Source organism: Euprymna scolopes, chromosome 36, assembly GCF_053919585.1.
Source record: "Euprymna scolopes isolate OS-2025 chromosome 36, ASM5391958v1, whole genome shotgun sequence".
In the NCBI taxonomy this organism is placed as follows: Eukaryota; Metazoa; Mollusca; class Cephalopoda; order Sepiida; family Sepiolidae; genus Euprymna; species Euprymna scolopes.
The window spans coordinates 83,271,159-83,288,776 of NC_136517.1; the positions used below are offsets into that span (position 1 = coordinate 83,271,159).

The window sequence follows — 17,618 nt, forward strand, 5'->3', positions numbered from 1 at the left end:
TTAATTTTTCTATAATTCTTATTCAAATTCGTCAATTGATACATCTTTTTTATTTAAATATATAAATTTTTAATATTGTTAATTTTGCCATAATCCTTATTCAAATTCGTCAATTGGTACATCTTTTTTATTTAAATATATAAATTTTTAATATTGTTAATTTTTCCATAATCCTTATTAAAATTCGTCAATTGATACATCTTTTTTATTTAAATATATAAATTTTTAATATTGTTAATTTTTCCATAATCCTTATTCAAACTAGTCAATTGATACATCTTTTTTATTTAAATATATAAATTTTTAATATTGTTAATTTTTCCATAATTCTTATTCAAATTCGTCAATTGATACATCTTTTTTATTTAAATATATAAATTTTTAATATTGTTAATTTTTCCATAATTCTTATTCAAATTCGTCAATTGATACATCTTTTTTATTTAAATATATAAATTTTTAATATTGTTAATTTTTCCATAATTCTTATTCAAATTCGTCAATTGGTACATCTTTTTTATTTAAATATATAAATTTTTAATATTGTTAATTTTTCCATAATTCTTATTCAAATTCGTCAATTGGTACATCTTTTTTATTTAAATATATAAATTTTTAATATTGTTAATTTTTCCATAATTCTTATTCAAATTCGTCAATTGATACATCTTTTTTATTTAAATATATAAATTTTTAATATTGTTAATTTTTCCATAATTCTTATTCAAATTCGTCAATTGATACATCTTTTTTATTTAAATATATAAATTTTTAATATTGTTAATTTTTCCATAATTCTTATTCAAATTCGTCAATTGATACATCTTTTTTATTTTAATATATAAATTTTTAATATTAATTTTTCCATAATCCTTATTAAAATTCGTCAATTGATACATCTTTTTTATTTAAATATATAAATTTTTAATATTGTTAATTTTTCCATAATCCTTATTCAAACTAGTCAATTGATACATCTTTTTTATTTAAATATATAAATTTTTAATATTGTTAATTTTTCCATAATTCTTATTCAAATTCGTCAATTGATACATCTTTTTTATTTAAATATATAAATTTTTAATATTGTTAATTTTTCCATAATTCTTATTCAAATTCGTCAATTCATACATCTTTTTTATTTAAATATATACATTTTTAATATTGTTAATTTTTCCATAATTCTTATTCAAATTCGTCAATTGGTACATCTTTTTTATTTAAATATATAAATTTTTAATATTGTTAATTTTTCCATAATTCTTATTCAAATTCGTCAATTGATACATCTTTTTATTTAAATATATAAATTTTTAATATTGTTAATTTTTCCATAATTCTTATTCAAATTCGTCAATTGATACATCTTTTTTATTTAAATATATAAATTTTTAATATTGTTAATTTTTCCATAATTCTTATTCAAATTCGTCAATTGGTACCACTTTTTTATTTAAATATATAAATTTTTAATATTGTTAATTTTTCCATAATTCTCATTCAAACTAGTCAATTGATACATCTTTTTTATTTAAATATATAAATTTTTAATATTGTTAATTTTTCCATAATTCTCATTCAAACTAGTCAATTGATACATCTTTTTTATTTAAATATATAAATTTTTAATATTGTTAATTTTTCCATAATTCTCATTCAAACTAGTCAATTGGTACATCTTTTTTATTTAAATATATAAATTTTTAATATTGTTAATTTTTCCATAATCCTTATTCAAATTCGTCAATTGGTACATCTTTTTTATTTAAATATATAAATTTTTAATATTGTTAATTTTTCTATAATTCTTATTCAAACTAGTCAATTGATACATCTTTTTTATTTAAATATATAAATTTTTAATATTGTTAATTTTTCCATAATTCTCATTCAAACTAGTCAATTGATACATCTTTTTTATTTAAATATATAAATTTTTAATATTGTTAATTTTTCCATAATTCTCATTCAAACTAGTCAATTGATACATCTTTTTTATTTAAATATATAAATTTTTAATATTGTTAATTTTTCCATAATTCTCATTCAAACTAGTCAATTGATACATCTTTTTTATTTAAATATATAAATTTTTAATATTGTTAATTTTTCCATAATCCTTATTCAAATTCGTCAATTGGTACATCTTTTTTATTTAAATATATAAATTTTTAATATTATTAATTTTTCCATAATTCTTATTCAAATTCGTCAATTGGTACATCTTTTTTATTTAAATATATAAATTTTTAATATTGTTAATTTTTCCATAATTCTTATTCAAACTAGTACATTGATACATCTTTTTTATTTAAATATATAAATTTTTAATATTGTTAATTTTTCCATAATTCTTATTCAAATTCGTCAATTGGTACATCTTTTTTATTTAAATTTATAAATTTTTAATATTGTTAATTTTTCCATAATTCTTATTCAAATTCGTCAATTGGTACATCTTTTTTATTTAAATATATAAATTTTTAATATTGTTAATTTTTCCATAATTCTTATTCAAACTAGTCAATTGATACATCTTTTTTATTTAAATATAAATTTTTAATATTGTTAATTTTTCCATAATTCTTATTCAAATTCGTCAATTGGTACATCTTTTTTATTTAAATTTATAAATTTTTAATATTGTTAATTTTTCCATAATTCTTATTCAAATTCGTCAATTGGTACATCTTTTTTATTTAAATATATAAATTTTTAATATTGTTAATTTTTCCATAATTCTTATTCAAACTAGTCAATTGATACATCTTTTTTATTTAAATATAAATTTTTAATATTGTTAATTTTTCCATAATTCTTATTCAAATTCGTCAATTGGTACATCTTTTTTATTTAAATTTATAAATTTTTAATATTGTTAATTTTTCCATAATTCTTATTCAAATTCGTCAATTGGTACATCTTTTTTATTTAAATATATAAATTTTTAATATTGTTAATTTTTCCATAATTCTTATTCAAACTAGTCAATTGGTACATCTTTTTTATTTAAATATATAAATTTTTAATATTGTTAATTTCTCCATAATCCTTATTCAAACTAGTCAATTGGTACATCTTTTTTATTTAAATATATAAATTTTTAATATTGTTAATTTCTCCATAATTCTTATTCAAACTAGTCAATTGGTACATCTTTTTTATTTAAATATATAAATTTTTAATATTGTTAATTTTTCCATAATTCTTATTCAAATTCGTCAATTGGTACATCTTTTTTATTTAAATATATAAATTTTTAATATTGTTAATTTGTCCATAATCCTTATTCAAACTAGTCAATTGGTACATCTTTTTTATTTAAATATATAAATTTTTAATATTGTTAATTTCTCCATAATTCTCATTCAAACTAGTCAATTGGTACATCTTTTTTATTTAAATATATAAATTTTTAATATTGTTAATTTTTCCATAATTCTCATTCAAACTAGTCAATTGGTACATCTTTTTTATTTAAATATATAAATTTTTAATATTGTTAATTTGTCCATAATCCTTATTCAAACTAGTCAATTGGTACATCTTTTTTATTTAAATATATAAATTTTTAATATTGTTAATTTTTCCATAATTCTCATTCAAACTAGTCAATTGGTACATCTTTTTTATTTAAATATATAAATTTTTAATATTGTTAATTTGTCCATAATCCTTATTCAAACTAGTCAATTGGTACATCTTTTTTATTTAAATATATAAATTTTTAATATTGTTAATTTGTCCATAATTCTTATTCAAACTAGTCAATTGGTACCTCTTTTTTATTTAAATATATACATTTTTAATATTGTTAATTTTTCCATAATTCTTATTCAAACTAGTCAATTGGTACATCTTTTTTATTTAAATATATAAATTTTTAATATTGTTAATTTGTCCATAATCCTTATTCAAACTAGTCAATTGGTACATCTTTTTTATTTAAATATATAAATTTTTAATATTGTTAATTTCTCCATAATTCTTATTCAAACTAGTCAATTGGTACATCTTTTTTATTTAAATATATAAATTTTTAATATTGTTAATTTTTCCATAATTCTTATTCAAACTAGTCAATTGGTACATCTTTTTTATTTAAATATATAAATTTTTAATATTGTTAATTTGTCCATAATCCTTATTCAAACTAGTCAATTGGTACATCTTTTTTATTTAAATATATAAATTTTTAATATTGTTAATTTCTCCATAATTCTTATTCAAACTAGTCATTGGTACATCTTTTTTATTTAAATATATACATTTTTAATATTGTTAATTTTTCCATAATTCTTATTCAAACTAGTCAATTGGTACATCTTTTTTATTTAAATATATAAATTTTTAATATTGTTAATTTGTCCATAATCCTTATTCAAACTAGTCAATTGGTACAACTTTTTTATTTAAATATATAAATTTTTAATATTGTTAATTTCTCCATAATCCTTATTCAAACTAGTCAATTGGTACATCTTTTTTATTTAAATATATAAATTTTTAATATTGTTAATTTTTCCATAATTCTCATTCAAACTAGTCAATTGGTACATCTTTTTTATTTAAATATATAAATTTTTAATATTGTTAATTTGTCCATAATCCTTATTCAAACTAGTCAATTGGTACATCTTTTTTATTTAAATATATAAATTTTTAATATTGTTAATTTTTCCATAATTCTCATTCAAACTAGTCAATTGGTACATCTTTTTTATTTAAATATATAAATTTTTAATATTGTTAATTTGTCCATAATCCTTATTCAAACTAGTCAATTGGTACATCTTTTTTATTTAAATATATAAATTTTTAATATTGTTAATTTCTCCATAATTCTTATTCAAACTAGTCAATTGGTACATCTTTTTTATTTAAATATATAAATTTTAAATATTGTTAATTTTTCCATAATTCTCATTCAAACTAGTCAATTGGTACATCTTTTTTATTTAAATATATAAATTTTTAATATTGTTAATTTGTCCATAATCCTTATTCAAACTAGTCAATTGGTACATCTTTTTTATTTAAATATATAAATTTTTAATATTGTTAATTTCTCCATAATTCTTATTCAAACTAGTCAATTGGTACATCTTTTTTATTTAAATATATAAATTTTTAATATTGTTAATTTTTCCATTATTCTTATTCAAACTAGTCAATTGGTACATCTTTTTTATTTAAATATATAAATTTTTAATATTGTTAATTTGTCCATAATCCTTATTCAAACTAGTCAATTGGTACATCTTTTTTATTTAAATATATAAATTTTTAATATTGTTAATTTCTCCATAATTCTTATTCAAACTAGTCAATTGGTACATCTTTTTTATTTAAATATATAAATTTTTAATATTGTTAATTTTTCCATAATTCTTATTCAAACTAGTCAATTGGTACATCTTTTTTATTTAAATATATAAATTTTTAATATTGTTAATTTGTCCATAATCCTTATTCAAACTAGTCAATTGGTACATCTTTTTTATTTAAATATATAAATTTTTAATATTGTTAATTTCTCCATAATCCTTATTCAAACTAGTCAATTGGTACATCTTTTTTATTTAAATATATAAATTTTTAATATTGTTAATTTTTCCATAATTCTCATTCAAACTAGTCAATTGGTACATCTTTTTTATTTAAATATATAAATTTTTAATATTGTTAATTTGTCCATAATCCTTATTCAAACTAGTCAATTGGTACATCTTTTTTATTTAAATATATAAATTTTTAATATTGTTAATTTTTCCATAATTCTCATTCAAACTAGTCAATTGGTACATCTTTTTTATTTAAATATATAAATTTTTAATATTGTTAATTTGTCCATAATCCTTATTCAAACTAGTCAATTGGTACATCTTTTTTATTTAAATATATAAATTTTTAATATTGTTAATTTTTCCATTATTCTCATTCAAACTAGTCAATTGGTACATCTTTTTTATTTAAATATATAAATTTTTAATATTGTTAATTTGTCCATAATCCTTATTCAAACTAGTCAATTGGTACATCTTTTTTATTTAAATATATAAATTTTTAATATTGTTAATTTTTCCATTATTCTCATTCAAACTAGTCAATTGGTACATCTTTTTTATTTAAATATATAAATTTTTAATATTGTTAATTTGTCCATAATCCTTATTCAAACTAGTCAATTGGTACATCTTTTTTATTTAAATATATAAATTTTTAATATTGTTAATGTTTCCATAATTCTCATTCAAACTAGTCAATTGGTACATCTTTTTTATTTAAATATATAAATTTTTAATATTGTTAATTTGTCCATAATCCTTATTCAAACTAGTCAATTGGTACATCTTTTTTATTTAAATATATAAATTTTTAATATTGTTAATTTTTCCATAATTCTCATTCAAACTAGTCAATTGGTACATCTTTTTTATTTAAATATATAAATTTTTAATATTGTTAATTTGTCCATAATCCTTATTCAAACTAGTCAATTGGTACATCTTTTTTATTTAAATATATAAATTTTTAATATTGTTAATTTTTCCATTATTCTCATTCAAACTAGTCAATTGGTACATCTTTTTTATTTAAATATATAAATTTTTAATATTGTTAATTTGTCCATAATCCTTATTCAAACTAGTCAATTGGTACATCTTTTTTATTTAAATATATAAATTTTTAATATTGTTAATTTTTCCATTATTCTCATTCAAACTAGTCAATTGGTACATCTTTTTTATTTAAATATATAAATTTTTAATATTGTTAATTTGTCCATAATCCTTATTCAAACTAGTCAATTGGTACATCTTTTTTATTTAAATATATAAATTTTTAATATTGTTAATTTTTCCATAATTCTCATTCAAACTAGTCAATTGGTACATCTTTTTTATTTAAATATATAAATTTTTAATATTGTTAATTTGTCCATAATCCTTATTCAAACTAGTCAATTGGTACATCTTTTTTATTTAAATATATAAATTTTTAATATTGTTAATTTTTCCATTATTCTCATTCAAACTAGTCAATTGGTACATCTTTTTTATTTAAATATATAAATTTTTAATATTGTTAATTTCTCCATAATCCTTATTCAAACTAGTCAATTGGTACATCTTTTTTATTTAAATATATAAATTTTTAATATTGTTAATTTTTCCATTATTCTCATTCAAACTAGTCAATTGGTACATCTTTTTTATTTAAATATATAAATTTTTAATATTGTTAATTTGTCCATAATCCTTATTCAAACTAGTCAATTGGTACATCTTTTTTATTTAAATATATAAATTTTTAATATTGTTAATTTTTCCATTATTCTCATTCAAACTAGTCAATTGGTACATCTTTTTTATTTAAATATATAAATTTTTAATATTGTTAATTTGTCCATAATCCTTATTCAAACTAGTCAATTGGTACATCTTTTTTATTTAAATATATAAATTTTTAATATTGTTAATTTCTCCATAATTCTTATTCAAACTAGTCAATTGGTACATCTTTTTTATTTAAATATATAAATTTTTAATATTGTTAATTTTTCCATAATTCTCATTCAAACTAGTCAATTGGTACATCTTTTTTATTTAAATATATAAATTTTTAATATTGTTAATTTGTCCATAATCCTTATTCAAACTAGTCAATTGGTACATCTTTTTTATTTAAATATATAAATTTTTAATATTGTTAATTTGTTAATAATCCTTATTCAAACTAGTCAATTGGTACATCTTTTTTATTTAAATATATAAAATTTTAATATTGTTAATTTGTCCATAATTCTTATTCAAACTAGTCAATTGGTACATCTTTTTTATTTAAATATATAAATTTTTAATATTGTTAATTTTTCCATAATTCTTATTCAAACTAGTCAATTGGTACATCTTTTTTATTTAAATATATAAATTTTTAATATTGTTAATTTGTCCATAATCCTTATTCAAACTAGTCAATTGGTACATCTTTTTTATTTAAATATATAAATTTTTAATATTGTTAATTTCTCCATAATTCTTATTCAAACTAGTCAATTGGTACATCTTTTTTATTTAAATATATAAATTTTTAATATTGTTAATTTTTCCATAATTCTCATTCAAACTAGTCAATTGGTACATCTTTTTTATTTAAATATATAAATTTTTAATATTGTTAATTTGTCCATAATCCTTATTCAAACTAGTCAATTGGTACATCTTTTTTATTTAAATATATAAATTTTTAATATTGTTAATTTTTCCATAATTCTCATTCAAACTAGTCAATTGGTACATCTTTTTTATTTAAATATATAAATTTTTAATATTGTTAATTTGTCCATAATCCTTATTCAAACTAGTCAATTGGTACATCTTTTTTATTTAAATATATAAATTTTTAATATTGTTAATTTTTCCATTATTCTCATTCAAACTAGTCAATTGGTACATCTTTTTTATTTAAATATATAAATTTTTAATATTGTTAATTTGTCCATAATCCTTATTCAAACTAGTCAATTGGTACATCTTTTTTATTTAAATATATAAATTTTTAATATTGTTAATTTTTCCATTATTCTCATTCAAACTAGTCAATTGGTACATCTTTTTTATTTAAATATATAAATTTTTAATATTGTTAATTTGTCCATAATCCTTATTCAAACTAGTCAATTGGTACATCTTTTTTATTTAAATATATAAATTTTTAATATTGTTAATTGTTCCATAATTCTCATTCAAACTAGTCAATTGGTACATCTTTTTTATTTAAATATATAAATTTTTAATATTGTTAATTTGTCCATAATCCTTATTCAAACTAGTCAATTGGTACATCTTTTTTATTTAAATATATAAATTTTTAATATTGTTAATTTTTCCATTATTCTCATTCAAACTAGTCAATTGGTACATCTTTTTTATTTAAATATATAAATTTTTAATATTGTTAATTTCTCCATAATCCTTATTCAAACTAGTCAATTGGTACATCTTTTTTATTTAAATATATAAATTTTTAATATTGTTAATTTTTCCATTATTCTCATTCAAACTAGTCAATTGGTACATCTTTTTTATTTAAATATATAAATTTTTAATATTGTTAATTTGTCCATAATCCTTATTCAAACTAGTCAATTGGTACATCTTTTTTATTTAAATATATAAATTTTTAATATTGTTAATTTTTCCATTATTCTCATTCAAACTAGTCAATTGGTACATCTTTTTTATTTAAATATATAAATTTTTAATATTGTTAATTTGTCCATAATCCTTATTCAAACTAGTCAATTGGTACATCTTTTTTATTTAAATATATAAATTTTTAATATTGTTAATTTCTCCATAATTCTTATTCAAACTAGTCAATTGGTACATCTTTTTTATTTAAATATATAAATTTTTAATATTGTTAATTTTTCCATAATTCTCATTCAAACTAGTCAATTGGTACATCTTTTTTATTTAAATATATAAATTTTTAATATTGTTAATTTGTCCATAATCCTTATTCAAACTAGTCAATTGGTACATCTTTTTTATTTAAATATATAAATTTTTAATATTGTTAATTTGTTAATAATCCTTATTCAAACTAGTCAATTGGTACATCTTTTTTATTTAAATATATAAAATTTTAATATTGTTAATTTGTCCATAATTCTTATTCAAACTAGTCAATTGGTACATCTTTTTTATTTAAATATATAAATTTTTAATATTGTTAATTTTTCCATAATTCTTATTCAAACTAGTCAATTGGTACATCTTTTTTATTTAAATATATAAATTTTTAATATTGTTAATTTGTCCATAATCCTTATTCAAACTAGTCAATTGGTACATCTTTTTTATTTAAATATATAAATTTTTAATATTGTTAATTTCTCCATAATTCTTATTCAAACTAGTCAATTGGTACATCTTTTTTATTTAAATATATAAATTTTTAATATTGTTAATTTTTCCATAATTCTCATTCAAACTAGTCAATTGGTACATCTTTTTTATTTAAATATATAAATTTTTAATATTGTTAATTTGTCCATAATCCTTATTCAAACTAGTCAATTGGTACATCTTTTTTATTTAAATATATAAATTTTTAATATTGTTAATTTTTCCATAATCCTTATTCAAACTAGTCAATTGGTACATCTTTTTTATTTAAATATATAAATTTTTAATATTGTTAATTTTTCCATAATTCTCATTCAAACTAGTCAATTGGTACATCTTTTTTATTTAAATATATAAATTTTTAATATTGTTAATTTTTCCATAATCCTTATTCAAATTCGTCAATTGGTACATCTTTTTTATTTAAATATATAAATTTTTAATATTGTTAATTTTTCCATAATCCTTATTCAAATTCGTCAATTGGTACATCTTTTTTATTTAAATATATAAATTTTTAATATTGTTAATTTGTCCATAATTCTTATTCAAACTAGTCAATTGGTACATCTTTTTTATTTAAATATATAAATTTTTAATATTAATTTTTCCATAATTCTTATTCAAACTAGTCAATTGGTACATCTTTTTTATTTAAATATATAAATTTTTAATATTGTTAATTTTTCCATAATCCTTATTCAAACTAGTCAATTGGTACATCTTTTTTATTTAAATATATAAATTTTTAATATTGTTAATTTTTCCATAATTCTTATTCAAACTAGTCAATTGGTACATCTTTTTTATTTAAATATATAGATTTTTAATATTGTTAATTTTTCCATAATCCTTATTCAAACTAGTCAATTGGTACATCTTTTTTATTTAAATATATAAATTTTTAATAGTGTTAATTTTTCTATAATTCTTATTCAAATTCGTAAATTGGTACATCTTTTTTATTTAAATATATAAATTTTTAATATTGTTAATTTTTCCATAATCCTTATTCAAACTAGTCAATTGGTACATCTTTTTTATTTAAATATATAAATTTTTAATATTGTTAATTTTTCCATAATTCTTATTCAAACTAGTCAATTGGTACATCTTTTTTATTTAAATATATAAATTTTTAATATTAATTTTTCCATAATCCTTATTCAAACTAGTCAATTGGTACATCTTTTTTATTTAAATATATAAATTTTTAATATTAATTTTTCCATAATTCTTATTCAAACTAGTCAATTGGTACATCTTTTTTATTTAAATATATAAATTTTTAATATTGTTAATTTTTCCATAATTCTTATTAAAACTAGTCAATTGGTACATCTTTTTTATTTAAATATATAAATTTTTAATATTAATTTTTCCATAATCCTCATTCAAACTAGTCAATTGGTACATCTTTTTTATTTAAATATATAAATTTTTAATATTGTTAATTTTTCTATAATTCTTATTCAAACTAGTCAATTGGTACATCTTTTTTATTTAAATATATAAATTTTTAATATTAATTTTTCCATAATTCTTATTCAAACTAGTCAATTGGTACATCTTTTTTATTTAAATATATAAATTTTTAATATTGTTAATTTTTCCATAATTCTTATTCAAATTCGTCAATTGGTACATCTTTTTTATTTAAATATATAAATTTTTAATATTAATTTTTCAATAATCCTTATTCAAACTAGTCAATTGGTACATCTTTTTTATTTAAATATATAAATTTTTAATATTAATTTTTCCATAATTCTTATTCAAACTAGTCAATTGGTACATCTTTTTTATTTAAATATATAAATTTTTAATATTGTTAATTTTTCCATAATTCTTATTCAAACTAGTCAATTGGTACATCTTTTTTATTTAAATATATAAATTTTTAATATTAATTTTTCAATAATCCTTATTCAAACTAGTCAATTGGTACATCTTTTTTATTTAAATATATAAATTTTTAATATTGTTAATTTTTCTATAATTCTTATTCAAATTCGTCAATTGGTACATCTTTTTTATTTAAATATATAAATTTTTAATATTGTTAATTTTTCCATAATCCTTATTCAAACTAGTCAATTGGTACATCTTTTTTATTTAAATATATAAATTTTTAATATTGTTAATTTTTCTATAATTCTTATTCAAATTCGTCAATTGGTACATCTTTTTTATTTAAATATATAAATTTTTAATATTGTTAATTTTTCCATAATTCTTATTCAAACTAGTCAATTGGTACATCTTTTTTATTTAAATATATAAATTTTTAATATTAATTTTTCCATAATTCTTATTCAAACTAGTCAATTGGTACATCTTTTTTATTTAAATATATAAATTTGTAATATTGTTAATTTTTCCATAATTCTTATTCAAACTAGTCAATTGGTACATCTTTTTTATTTAAATATATAAATTTTTAATATTAATTTTTCTATAATTCTTATTCAAACTAGTCAATTGGTACATCTTTTTTATTTAAATATATAAATTTTTAATATTGTTAATTTTTCTATAATTCTTATTTAAATTCGTCAATTGATACATCTTTTTTATTTAAATATATAAATTTTTAATATTGTTAATTTTTCCATAATTCTTATTCAAACTAGTCAATTGGTACATCTTTTTTATTTAAATATATAAATTTTTAATATTGTTAATTTTTCCATAATTCTTATTCAAACTAGTCAATTGGTACATCTTTTTTATTTAAATATATAAATTTTTAATATTGTTAATTTTTCCATAATTCTTATTCAAACTAGTCAATTGGTACATCTTTTTTATTTAAATATATAAATTTTTAATATTGTTAATTTTTCCATAATTCTTATTCAAACTAGTCAATTGGTACATCTTTTTTATTTAAATATATAAATTTTTAATATTAATTTTTCCATAATCCTTATTCAAACTAGTCAATTGGTACATCTTTTTTATTTAAATATATAAATTTTTAATATTAATTTTTCCATAATTCTTATTCAAACTAGTCAATTGGTACATCTTTTTTATTTAAATATATAAATTTTTAATATTGTTAATTTTTCCATAATTCTTATTCAAACTAGTCAATTGGTACATCTTTTTTATTTAAATATATAAATTTTTAATATTGTTAATTTTTCCATAATTCTTATTCAAACTAGTCAATTGGTACATCTTTTTTATTTAAATATATAAATTTTTAATATTGTTAATTTTTCCATAATTCTTATTCAAACTAGTCAATTGGTACATCTTTTTTATTTAAATATATAAATTTTTAATATTGTTAATTTTTCCATAATTCTTATTCAAACTAGTCAATTGGTACATCTTTTTTATTTAAATATATAAATTTTTAATATTAATTTTTCCATAATCCTTATTCAAACTAGTCAATTGGTACATCTTTTTTATTTAAATATATAAATTTTTAATATTAATTTTTCAATAATCCTTATTCAAACTAGTCAATTGGTACATATTTTTATTTAAATATATAAATTTTTAATATTGTTAATTTTTCTATAATTCTTATTCAAATTCGTCAATTGGTACATCTTTTTTATTTAAATATATAAATTTTTAATATTGTTAATTTTTCAATAATCCTTATTCAAACTAGTCAATTGGTACATCTTTTTTATTTAAATATATAAATTTTTAATATTGTTAATTTTTCAATAATTCTCATTCAAACTAGTCAATTGGTACATCTTTTTTATTTAAATATATAAATTTTTAATATTGTTAATTTCTCTATAATCCTCATTCAAACTAGTCAATTGGTACATCTTTTTTATTTAAATATATAAATTTTTAATATTGTTAATTTTTCAATAATTCTCATTCAAACTAGTCAATTGGTACATCTTTTTTATTTAAATATATAAATTTTTAATATTGTTAATTTTTCCATAATTCTTATTCAAACTAGTCAATTGGTACATCTTTTTTATTTAAATATATAAATTTTTAATATTGTTAATTTTTCCATAATTCTTATTCAAACTAGTCAATTGGTACATCTTTTTTATTTAAATATATAAATTTTTAATATTGTTAATTTTTCCATAATTCTTATTCAAACTAGTCAATTGGTACATCTTTTTTATTTAAATATATAAATTTTTAATATTGTTAATTTTTCCATAATTCTTATTCAAACTAGTCAATTGGTACATCTTTTTTATTTAAATATATAAATTTTTAATATTGTTAATTTTTCCATAATTCTTATTCAAACTAGTCAATTGGTACATCTTTTTTATTTAAATATATAAATTTTTAATATTGTTAATTTTTCCATAATTCTTATTCAAACTAGTCAATTGGTACATCTTTTTTATTTAAATATATAAATTTTTAATATTGTTAATTTTTCAATAATTCTTATTCAAACTAGTCAATTGGTACATCTTTTTTATTTAAATATATAAATTTTTAATAATGTTAATTTTTCCATAATTCTTATTCAAACTAGTCAATTGGTACATCTTTTTTATTTAAATATATAAATTTTTAATATTGTTAATTTTTCCATAATTCTTATTCAAACTAGTCAATTGGTACATCTTTTTTATTTAAATATATAAATTTTTAATATTGTTAATTTTTCCATAATTCTTATTCAAACTAGTCAATTGGTACATCTTTTTTATTTAAATATATAAATTTTTAATATTGTTAATTTTTCCATAATTCTTATTCAAACTAGTCAATTGGTACATCTTTTTTATTTAAATATATAAATTTTTAATATTGTTAATTTTTCAATAATTCTCATTCAAACTAGTCAATTGGTACATCTTTTTTATTTAAATATATAAATTTTTAATATTGTTAATTTCTCCATAATCCTTATTCAAACTAGTCAATTGGTACATCTTTATTTAAATATATAAATTTTTAATATTGTTAATTTCTCCATAATTCTTATTCAAACTAGTCAATTGGTACATCTTTTTTATTTAAATATATAAATTTTTAATATTGTTAATTTCTCCATAATTCTTATTCAAACTAGTCAATTGGTACATCTTTTTTATTTAAATATATAAATTTTTAATATTGTTAATTTCTCCATAATTCTTATTCAAACTAGTCAATTGGTACATCTTTTTTATTTAAATATATAAATTTTTAATATTGTTAATTTTTCCATAATCCTTATTCAAACTAGTCAATTGGTACATCTTTTTTATTTAAATATATAAATTTTTAATATTGTTAATTTTTCCATAATTCTCATTCAAACTAGTCAATTGATACATCTTTTTTATTTAAATATATAAATTTTTAATATTGTTAATTTTTCCATAATTCTCATTCAAACTAGTCAATTGATACATCTTTTTTATTTAAATATATAAATTTTTAATATTGTTAATTTTTCAATAATTCTCATTCAAACTAGTCAATTGGTACATCTTTTTTATTTAAATATATAAATTTTTAATATTGTTAATTTTTCAATAATTTTTATTCAAACTAGTCAATTTTTACACCATTTTTTTTATTCAAGTATATCGATTTTTAGATCTTTCTTGTTATTATTGTTATTACTTTTATTATTGTTATTATTATTCAAAGAAAGTTATTAACAAATAAATCTTTCATAGTAATAACTAAAAAAACAATGTTTTTAAAGCAAATAAATTTTTTTTATTTATTTTACTGCAATAATTTAATTTTATATTAATTTGAAGATAAATTTTAAAAATAAATTTCTAAGCAAAATATATTGATAAAAATAACGTTTGATTACAAAAAAAATCTTTTCTTTGCGTGTTTTCATGCTAACATATTTTTAGAACATGAAATGTTTAAAAAATGTTAGCATTTGAAATGATTCAAAAATTGAAAGAGAGCCATTCAAATATACGATTAAAAATAAATTTCAATCTTAAAAATAAAAATGGATCTTAGCAAATCTCAAAATATGAGCAAGATGTTCTTGAATGTTATCTTACAATCTTGATGTTAAAATGACATCTTTGCCATATTGTCAAAATCCTTGGACGCCCAAATATATATTTAACTACATGCTATTGGATAAAACATGTTTTTCAATATAAATCCTCCCGACAGCCGCTTTCTCACGAAAGACACATTGCTAATCTTACTCTACTCTATCGTTATTTTCATGGCAAAGACTCGACTGAGCTTCAATCTATAGTCTCCCACCCTTCCGTAAAACATTAACAACAAAAGCTCGTTTAGCTACAACCACTGTCAATAATTAATTTCTTTAATTTCTATGTATGCTTAAAAATAAATAACAGACTATTACTGTAGAAAGCCTACAAAGTAATTGTTTATGGATTTAGACTTTTTTTGTATTTATGATGAGTATTTTTTTTTTTAATTCATGACAATTTATTTTTATACAGAATTTTGCCTATCACTATCAATAATTCCCCCCCACTCTTTATCTGTGCCTAAACCTAAACGTAAATTCCATGAACAAAGCTTCTTTCTTAGAACTGCATGCCTGTGGAATTGTCTTCTGTTTTTCTGCTTTCCAGCTGACTACAATATGGTTGTCTTCAAGTCCAACGTAAACAAGTTTTTGATGAGCCGTTCCACTTAAGTTAACAAATTTACCGAATTTCCATTACTAACGATTACTATATTGTCCCATTGACTACTATACATTCTTAACCCTTATCCTCGAGTGGTCTTTGGCCTTGATAAGTGGTTATGCCTATGTAAAAAAAAAAAAAAAAAAAAAATTTGGCATTATTAGTTCTTTTAATAACATGTTTTTCAATATTTTTTTTTTTTTTCAGGTAATCTTTCACCCAGAATTTTTAAACTCGACTAATCCATTATTTGGTTTGGACTATGAAGATTTTGTGAGAGGTTGTCATCTTGGTGTGTTTCCATCTTATTACGAACCTTGGGGATATACGCCAGGTGAGTACGACAACACCAGTAACACGCACGCACATCCTTTACAAATATTTAGTTGTAAAAAAAAATGACACATGACCGGAATGACCTATCTACTCTGTTATATCATGCTGTACCCTGAAGAATAAAAATGGTTTCATTTATAAATTTAGATTTATTTTAGACTAGAGGGGGGGGGGGTATCCGGCGTTGCCCAGGTGTTTGGAGGTGTGTTAATCAAAACATAAGAATAAGCGAAGTAAAAAAATCTAACGTAAGGCAAACGAACGATAAAGAAAACACAAAACAGAAAAACGAACGTTAAAAAAAAAAAAAAAAAAAAAACATGTGAAAAATAGCTTAAATAACCCTGCTTCGGGAGGATACCCGGCGTTGCCCGGGTGTTTTTGGGTGTGTGTGGTCGGGCGGGGGTGAGTGGTGTTAAGCGAAGTAAAAAAAACATAAAAACGAACATTTGAAAAATGGCTTAAATAACCCTGCTTCAATATTAAAATTTTAAAAATCGAAAAAAAAAAAAAAAAAAAATATCTCATATGATTCGAACCTAAAACGTTTAGATAATGAGGCTGCACTCTAAGCAACTGAGCTAAGACGACTTCACCGAAATTGTGTCGCTTTTTCAAATATTTAAAGTAAATCAGGTTACGACATCGTATGCCGCATGCGTAGAAGCAGACTCGTCATGAGAGGACAGTTTTTGCTGACCCCCCCCCCTCCCTGTAGAAAAGTGATGATTTTAGGGTGAAAAAATTGACATTTGTGGCCAATTTTTCGATA

At 18.0% G+C, this 17,618-nt stretch overlaps 1 protein-coding gene across 1 annotated transcript in view; it reads left to right on the top strand.

Moving 5' to 3' along the window:
• The window catches only part of LOC145260641 (glycogen [starch] synthase-like), a 141,435-nt gene that overhangs the window by 109,494 nt on the left and 14,323 nt on the right, over positions 1-17,618 (top strand). The window contains exon 11 of the mRNA XM_080118968.1: positions 16,718-16,844. Within this exon, the coding sequence (XP_079975094.1) occupies positions 16,718-16,844 (127 nt within the window). The remainder of the gene's footprint in view (positions 1-16,717; positions 16,845-17,618) is intronic.